Raw genomic sequence first — 9,166 nt, forward strand, 5'->3', positions numbered from 1 at the left:
CAACCTATTGATGTTTCTCTCTCTCTCTCTCTCTCTCTCTCTCTCTCTCTCTCTCTCTCTCTCTCTCTCTCTCTCCCTCTCTCTAAGTATGTCCTTGGATAAAGATTAAAAAAAGAATTTCAATTTTTAAGGAGGATAAATTCCCAACCTATAAGCATGTAACTGGTCTCTCTTTAGGTTTTCTTTAATGTATCCTATAAGTTGCTGCCAGATACATCTTCCTGAAAAATCATTTTCCCATGCTATATAATTTACTTGCAAAAGAGTTATCAAAGTCTCCACTCCTTAAAGTTCATAACTAGTTTCAACTTTTATTTCCAGCTTGAACACCTGCTAACTCCCTTGAATAAACTTTCCACTACACATAATTCTGCTTTTCTTTCTGTCTCCTGAATAATTCTTGCATTTTCCCTTACAACGTGTAGCCTAACTTGAAATACTAGTAATAGCCAGTATTTATTGCCCACTTATTGTGTTCCAAGCTCTATTCTAAGTGTTACATTTCACAATAACCCTATGATATAGGTATTATTATTTCCATCAGGAGCTCGAGGTACAGAAGGATCAGGTCACATAGCTGGAGGTGAAGGAAGGATGCAAGTCAAGCAGGATGATGGCAGATGGCACGCTCCACCCTTCACTCTTCCTCCACCCCCTGCATGGCCAGTTCCCATTCATGCCCCAACTCAAGCCCTGCCTTCTACATAAAGCCTTCCTTTCTTCACTATCTAATTGGAAGCAATTTGGAACTCTGAGAATCTTTGTAAACCTTAATATTCACTTGGAACTTAATCAGCCAGTACTTTGAGTCAACTCTTATTGGACTATTAAGTCTTTTCCTGTCCTTAATTTAATCAATTATTTTTTTTCTCATCTCTCTTACTAGTTTGAAGTTGCTTAGACGTACATTTCTGTGTATTGCCCACATTGCCTGGCACATAAAATGTGTCCAACAAGTATTTGTTGATTTGATTTGCATCTGTTGGCGTGTTTATCGTTAGCAATAGAACTATAAGCAGGAAGTTGATTGATAGATGCACTAAACAGTGTCCTCTATTTAGGACAGCAACACCTGGTTATTTTTAACTGGCATGCTTACACAGTTGAGCCATGCTTTACCTAGGAATTTATGCTACTGACTAATGGGTGGCACATTGGTTCCAATGAGCTGTTTGTACAGGTCGGTAGCTAGGATTGCTGTCTGTCTCTACAGGGTACTGACAAGCTGGCAGCACTGAATGTAGATGACTCTGAATGCAGACACACTTTGAATGAGTTCTACTCAGGATGTGCCACCAGCATCTGGCCTGAGATTAAGGACACTCTGTAATGACCTTGATAACCAGGATCCCCTCTCCTCTGAGTCAGAGTCCTAACCTGTGTCACAGGATGGACAAATGCCCAGCATCTCTGCCTCAGGGCGATGACATGATATGACCTGGGATCATCTTCCCCTTTCAATTTTCAAAATGTCCTCTTCTGTCTGAAGCGATGTTCCACAGCTTAGTAAATGGGTATATGTGGTGTACCAATGAAAAATCTTTGTCCTGGGCTGCTACAACTGAGAATGTAAAAGTAGCCAGGGGAACTCTGATCTTGCTCAGATTTTTACGATTACAAAAAAAAAAAAAAAAAAGACTTAATAGTTGTTTCCTTTTCTACTTTAAAGATGGCTTTAAAAAGATAAGTATAAGCTAAATTTACAGGGTTTGCAAGTCAGAAAGACCCATTAAGGAAGTACACAAAGGCCATGTGAGATGCTGCTGTGGATATTTGCATCCACAACAGGGAAGTGACCTTGAGTCTTGGGTCAATAATCTCCCTTAGAGGTGGTATATAAGGGCTCCCCCCAGCACAGGGGGCATCAAACCTTTCTAACCTCCTAAATCTCCCTGCTCACCTTCTCCTGAGTCCTCTCTACTGACACCATGGGGTGCTGTGGTTGTGGTGGCTGTGGCGGCTGTGGCGGCTGTGGCGGCTATGGCGGTGGCTGTGGTGGTTGTGGTGGTGGTTGTGGTGGTGGTTGTGGTGGTGGCTGTGGTGGCTGCACCACCTGCAGATGCTACCGGGTCGGCTGCTGCTCCAGCTGCTGCCCCTGCTGCCGTGGCTGCTGTGGGGGCTGCTGCAGTGTCCCCGTGGTCTGCTGCTGCCGTCGCTCCTGTGGCTGTGGCTCCTGTGGCTGTGGCTCCTGTGGCTGTGGCTCCTGTGGCTGTGGCTGTGGGAAGGGCTGTTGTCAGCAGAAGTGCTGCCAGTGTAAGTGCTGCTGCCAGAAGCAATGCTGCTGCTAGGCGGCCGGCCAAGCCTCTGTCCCCGGGCAGCAGAGGCCTTTCCTCCACCCTGTCCACCTGCCCTACCTGCTATCACCTGGCATTCTGGGACTTAGCTCTTGGCCTGTGACTTTGGTCCTGAATGTGGGTTCCTATCTTTTCTGCTTTCTGTGTTTTTAATGTTCCTACCCCAAAAGTTTCCAGTCAACTAGTTTAGAGCCAAAACAAAGACAGGACTATGGCCTTGTTCCTAAAGAAAAGCTAACCTCACTGAGCTTAATCCAATAGGGTCACGATTCCCAATATTCTCTACCTGTGTCTGATTATTTCCTTTCATTTATATGTTTTTCTCTCTGCCCCCTTTCCCACTTGTATTCTTATTTGTCAACAGCTGTTCTTTACATTTCCAAATAAAGTAAAATAATCATTAAAAGTTTCCCTTTGCCTTTATTTTTGTTTGACCATATCCTACCTCCTGGGAAATCTTAATCTCCCTTAAAAGGCCTTGGTGATGGGTAGCAATAGTGAGCAAGGTCCATGTGGATACTTTTCCTGTCCCTGCACCCCAGTTACCCACATAAACAGAACACCTAAAGTATGACTTTTATCTACAGTTTGGATTCTATTTTGAGGCAAGAGTTCCATTTACAGATAGACAAATTCCCCTAATTTATTAAAAATCTCAGAAGGGCCCTAGCAAGTATGGTTCAGAGGATAGAGTGTCGGCCTGCAAACTGAAGGGTCCAGGGTTCGAATCCAGTCAAGGGCACATGCCTTGGTTGCAGACTCAATCCCTCCGAGTAGGGGCTGGGCAGGAGACAGCCAGTCAATGATTCTCCCTCATCATTGATGTTTCTATCTCTCTCTCCTTCTCCCTTCTTCTCTGAAATCAATAAAAATATATTTTAAAAAAAAGAAAAAGAAAAAAAGAATCTCAGAAGGAAGAGGGTGGGGGGCAGGAGGAGATTAACCAAAGATCTTATATGCATATATGCATTGCCTATGGGCATAAACAATAGTGTGGTGAAGGCCTGGGGCAGGGCTGGAACTGGATGGAGAGGGGCAATGGGGGGAAAAAAGGGGATGTCTCAACAATAAAGATTAAAAATAAGTAAATAAAAGACAACCCTAAAAAAAATCATGTTTTATTCACAAAGAACCCATTTAAACACATTTTCAGAAACACCCCTACTACCAAGATAAGGATGACTACATTGATTTTTGATTTCCATCCACTGGGGCCATTTCTTCTTTGCTCAGAGGGCAGAGTTCCACCTCTGCAGTGCAGCCTTTTATTTTTCCCTCTAAATCCAGCCAGCAGTGCCCCTTAGAGCTTTGGTGTTGCTAGTTTAGCTTTTGCATCAGGCTGTGCTAAATGAGTCATCAGCAATGGACATGGAATTTACCAGCCTCAGGCTTCACTGTTTCTTTCCAAGTGAATTGCTGTTTGCTTTTCTGTCTGAATTCATTTAACCTTGAGTGGGATTGGTAAGGTTTAGGATTTCCCTCAAATTCATTTCAGATCTTACTCAATAACTTAAACCATGTTTTCATTTATTTCTTCCCAAGCCTAGAGGGACCTTGAGCAGTCCTTACCTAATTTGTGTCTTTTTGTCAGACTGTGATTGTCCATTCCTGATAGGAAAACCATTAGATGGGTAAGATCTATTTATTTTATACCTAGAAAGGAAACTCGACTTCAGTTAATCCTCAACAACTATCATTCACTTTGAAGATGCAAATTGAAATACAAATAGTATTTGATAATTGAGACCATGAGTAGTATTTAGGACATAAATATTTTATTTATTATTTATTTATTTATTTATTTATATATTTATTTTTATTTAAATAAATCTTTATTCAGATTATTACAATTATTTCTCCTTTTCCCCCCCATAGCTCCTCTCCACCCATTTCCCACCCCACCTTCTGCCCTTACCTCCCCCCCACTGTCCTCATCCATAGGTGTATGATTTTTGTCCATTCTCTTCATGAACCCCCCATACCCCTTTCCCCCTGAGAATTATCAGTCCACTCCCTTTCTATGCCCCTGATTCTATTATATTCACCAGATTATTCTGTCCCTCAGGTTTTTAATTCACTTGATTTTTAGGTTCGCTTGTTGATAGATATGTATTTGTTGTTCATAATTTTTCTCTTTACTTTTTTCTTCTTCCTCTTCTTTAAGAATACCTTTCAGCATTTCATATAATACTGGTTTGGTGGTGATGAACTCCTTCAGCTTTTTCTTATCTGTGAAGCTCTTTATCTGCCCTTCAATTGTGAATGATATCTTTGCTGGGTAGAGTAATCTTGGTTGTAGGTTCTTGCTATTCATCACATTGAAAATTTCTTGCCACTCCTGTCTGGCCTGCATAGTTTCTGTTGAGAAGTCAGCTGACAGTCGTATGGGTGCTCCCTTGTAGGTAATTAACTGTTTTTCTCTTGCTGCTTTTAAGATTCTCTCTTTGTCTTTTGCTCTTGGCATTTTAATTATGATGTGTCTTGGTGTGGTCCTCTTTGGATTCCTTTTGTTTGGGGTTCTGTGGGCTTCCTGGACTTGTAAGTCTATTTCTTTCACCAGGTGGGGGAAGTTTTCGGTCATTATTTCTTCAAATAGGTTTTCAGTATCTTGCTCTCTCTCTTCTTTTGGCACCCCCATAATTCTGATGTTGGTACGCTTGAAGTTGTCCCAGAGTCTTCTTACATTATCTTCAACTTTTTGGATTTTTTTTTTTGCTTTTTGCTTTTTCGGTTGAGTGTTTTTTGCTTCTTTGTATTTCAATTCTTTGACTTGATTCTTGTGTTCCTCTATTCTTTTTCTGGGTCTCTGTATAATATTTTTTATTTCAGTCAGTGTATGTTTAATTTCTAGTTGGTCCTTTTTCATATCTTCGAGGGTCTCGTTATATTTATCGGCCTTTTCTAGGATATTCTTAAAAAGTCTTATAACCGTGGTTTTGAATTCTATATCCAGTCGTTTGTTTTCCTCCATTTCTTTCGTTTGTGATCTGATTCTTTGACCCTGCATTTTTACTGATTCCCTGAGTTGGTAAGGTAGATATTTGTGCTAGGTTTCCAATATGGCCCAGTGTGTCTGCTTCCCCAGTTAACCTGAGGTGGACACTCTTGGTGCACCCCTTTGTGGACTGTGTGTACAGCCTTGTTGTAATTAAGTCTTTATTGTTGTTGGTATCACTGGGAAGAATTGACCTCCGGGCCAGTTGGCTGTAAGGATCAGCTGTGTCTATGCTGGGAGAAGTTCGGTGCTGGAGACAGCCTTATAGGATTAGACTTGCCAAATTGCAATAGCCTCTGTGCTCAGCTTGGATGGGGTGGAGTCTCAGTCTTGGCTTCCTGTCAGCCTTGCCCTTGCGCGCATGTGCGCTTTCAGTCCTCCGCCTTCCCCAGCTCGAGTCTCCGCCTGAGAGTCCAGACTCCCCCCACAAGAGCGTGGGTCCCCAGGGGCTCGCCTGGAACTGGGGTTCACTGCAGTCAGAACTGGGGCTCAGTGCCATCAGGAGCCTCTGACTCCCTTCCACTAGGGAAAGCCTGTGGCAACCTCCGCAGCCTTTGTGCGCACTGGCACGCGCGCGCGCTTTCAGTCCTCCGCCTTCCCCGGCTCCCGAGTCTCTGTCCGAGAGTCCAGACTCCCCCCACAAGAGCGTGGGTCCCCAGGGGCTCGCCTGGAACTGGGGTTCACTGCAGTCAGAACTGGGGCTCAGTGCAGTCAGGATTCTCTGACTCCCTTCCACTAGGGAAAGCCTGTGGCAACCTCCGCAGCCTTTGTGCGCACTGGCCCGCGTGCGCCTTCAGACTTCTGCCTTTCCCAGCTTGAGTCTCCTCCCGAGAGTCCAGACTCCCCCCGTAAGAGCGTGGGTCCACAGGGGTTCGCCCAGAGCTGGGGTTCAGTGCAGTCAGAACTGGGGTTCAGTGCGGTCGGAGGCTTCCTTCCCCCTTCCGCCAGAGAAAGTCAGCCAGGCTCTCAGCCGCCCTTCCTCTCTGCACGCACAAAGCCCCTTTGCTGTACCTCCAATTCTCTGTGAGCTTTTCTCTTTCCTTCAAGTTGTAGAATTTTCACTCAGCCAGCTTTCCTGTGGTTCTGGATGGTGTCCGTACTGTCTTTTAGTTGTAGTTTTGAAATTGTTGTGTGAGGCAGCAGTTTAGGTGTTTACCTATGCCGCCATCTTGGTTTCTTCTCTGTATGTGTATTGTTCAGGACATAAATATTTTAGAAGATTCTTTACTTTGTGTTGACACATGTTCACATTGAGAAATGCCTAGACATAAAGGCAGGCCTTTGGGCAGAGTGGGCTGTGCTCAGGTCATTATGATCCAAGGCTGAATGTGAAACCTGCCATGCGTGTTTCCATCAGAGGTGAGAAGATAGTTCTTGCAAACATTCAGAATGATGTCATGGAACTGAATCTTGTGGCTCCTTGTTCCCTGTAGACTTTTCAGAGTATGTTCTCTCCATCACATTTGGTTTATTTTGGACTAGAGGCAGAGAGTGGTGGAGGTGCTGTCACAGCAAAATGAAGGCCAGCCATCCCTGTCTCTACAGTAAGTTGCCGCATACCTTCATCACAAGAAGCCAGTTTTCAGAGGGACTAATTCCTGAAAAGGTAACATGGTCACAATTAAAAATATGTATCTGTAACTCAACTGAGCTCAGCAAATCTTTTTCATTTTCAATCTACTATTGTTCTCGCTTTGTTTTCAAATCCTTATAGGTCCTGCCTATAAATTTCCCACAGTAAGGGATATGGACCATGTTTAGGCCAATTACTCGGATAACCGAAATTAAGACCCAAATTTGAAATCAAATTATAGAGAGGAACCTACAACCATTCACCAACTGACATGAGATGTAGGATGTGTGCACAGAGGTGTTCTTCCCGTATTCTTCAGTCCCCATCACCCTACCCCCACCCCCCATGCATATTTCCTGTCTGATTTCCTTGTGAATTTCATGATAGCTTCATGTGGTGGGAATTGTGTGGACTATGCTCTGGCGGAGGAAGAGAGAGCTGAATGTGTTAGGGAAAGCCAGAAACCACACTGAATCCATGTGCACATTTCTTTCATTTAAACATCATGGATGATTCATCACATGGGTTCACTTTAGCCACAGCATCCCTTTAGGCCCACAGCTCAGCACACACACAAACATGTGTATCATTGACACCCATCACACATGACCAAAAGAGTGTGTTAGTCTGCCAAGGCTGCCATAACAAAGTAACACAGACTGGGTGGCTTGAACAAGAGGATTTTATTTTCTCACAGTTCCAGAGACTGAAAGTCTAAGATCAAGGTGTTGGTCAGTTTGGTTTCTTCTGCAGCCTCTCTCCTTGGTGTGTAGATGGCCGTCTTCTCTCTGTACATGTCTGTATCCTATTTCCTCTTCTTATAAGAACACCAGTCCCAGAGATCAACCAAAGGACTTGTATGCATGCATATAAGCCTAACCAATGGACACAGACACCAGGGGGGTGAGGGCATGAGTGGGGGTGGGGGGTAAATAGGGGAATAAAGATACATATGTAATACCTTAATCAATTAGGAAAAAAAACAAAAACAAACAAAAAAAAAAACAACAAAAAAAATCCCCACCAGTCCCATTTGTTTAGGGCCCAACTTAATGACCTCCTTTTAACTTAGTTATCTCTTTAGCCCAGCTGGCATGGCTCAGTGTTTGAGTGTTGACCTATGAACCAGGAGGTCACGGTTAAATTCCCAGTTCAGGGCACATGCCTGGGTTGTGGCGTGATTCTTGGTGTGGGGCGTGCAGGAGGCAGCTGATCAATAATTCTCTCTCATCATTGATGTTTCTATATCTCTCCCTTTGTCTCTGAAATCAATAAAAATATATTTAAAAAAATTCTATCTCCAAGTATGGTCACATTCTGAGGTTATGGGAGTTGAAACTTCAACATATGGATTTTATAACAAAAGAGTAACAAAACTTAGAGATGTCATATGCTTTGTCTTTCATTTATGTGATTTTGCTAGTGACCTATGCTCAATATAATATGCCCTTGGTTTTTCTTCCCCCGTAGCCATTATGGATTTATATTTATCTTCTTTCCATATCAAGCTGTCACTTATTTCACTGTAGGAATTCTGTCTTGGTGGCCCCCAAACGACCCAGCATGACGCCTGGCAAATAAATGTTCAGCAAGTGTCACTGGTTCACCATGATCCCTGGGTCCTTCTCTCATAAATCAGTGTAAACACTGTGGTATGACCCCTCAGTGAATCCTGACAACTCCACGCCTTCTAGTTACAGTGACTGAAAACAAACTCAGGTTCTAGTGAGTGGGGCAGGGGCAGCAAGGGCCTCCGAAGCTTTACTTCTTTGCTGGGAGGGGCCGCATGTCCCAGAACGGTGCCAATAAACCTGACTTTGTGGGAAAGCTGTCTCAGAATCCTCAGTGAGGAAAAGCTGGGTAAGATAGATGTATAAAGGCATCATTCCTGGTCCCTTTCTCCTGGCTGAGAACAGCCATGTGAGAAGATGTGGTCCTAAGGGTGGAGTCTGGGGAGGAAGGATGAGTCAGAGGGTGGGACCCTGGGATAAATCCTAGAGACTGAGAGTAATGAAGGGGTTCTGGGTGGCCAGAGGGAACTGAGGCTTGGGACTTTTGAAGGCGAAAAAAAAAATAGAAACAGAGCCAGGTGGGTACCCAAACTACCTTGTCAACGTAGAATTTGAGGAGGCTCATCTCATACCCCCTCCTCAAACCCAATCTTCTAAATTCCACAGGGAATGACCCCTTTGGGAGTTTTATATGACCTGGTTATTCATGTTTCCTTTGCTTATTTCATGCTATTTGGTCAGTTCTACCTGTTTAAGCATCCATCTTTGTCAGGTTCTGCTTGGGATGGCAAGG

At 43.8% G+C, this 9,166-nt stretch overlaps 1 protein-coding gene across 1 annotated transcript; it reads left to right on the forward strand.

Moving 5' to 3' along the window:
* Positions 1-1,928: 1,928 nt before the first annotated feature.
* Positions 1,929-2,288, forward strand: LOC308249308 (uncharacterized protein; the record flags this gene model as incomplete). The annotated part of the gene is made up of 1 exon (XM_080670514.1): positions 1,929-2,288. One exon carries the CDS (start codon positions 1,929-1,931, stop codon positions 2,286-2,288), a length of 360 nt encoding a protein of 119 aa, XP_080526640.1.
* Between the last annotated feature and the right edge of the window lie 6,878 nt (positions 2,289-9,166).

This window comes from Plecotus auritus (genome assembly GCF_963455305.1).
Source record: "Plecotus auritus genome assembly, chromosome: 5".
Taxonomy (NCBI): domain Eukaryota; kingdom Metazoa; phylum Chordata; class Mammalia; order Chiroptera; family Vespertilionidae; genus Plecotus; species Plecotus auritus.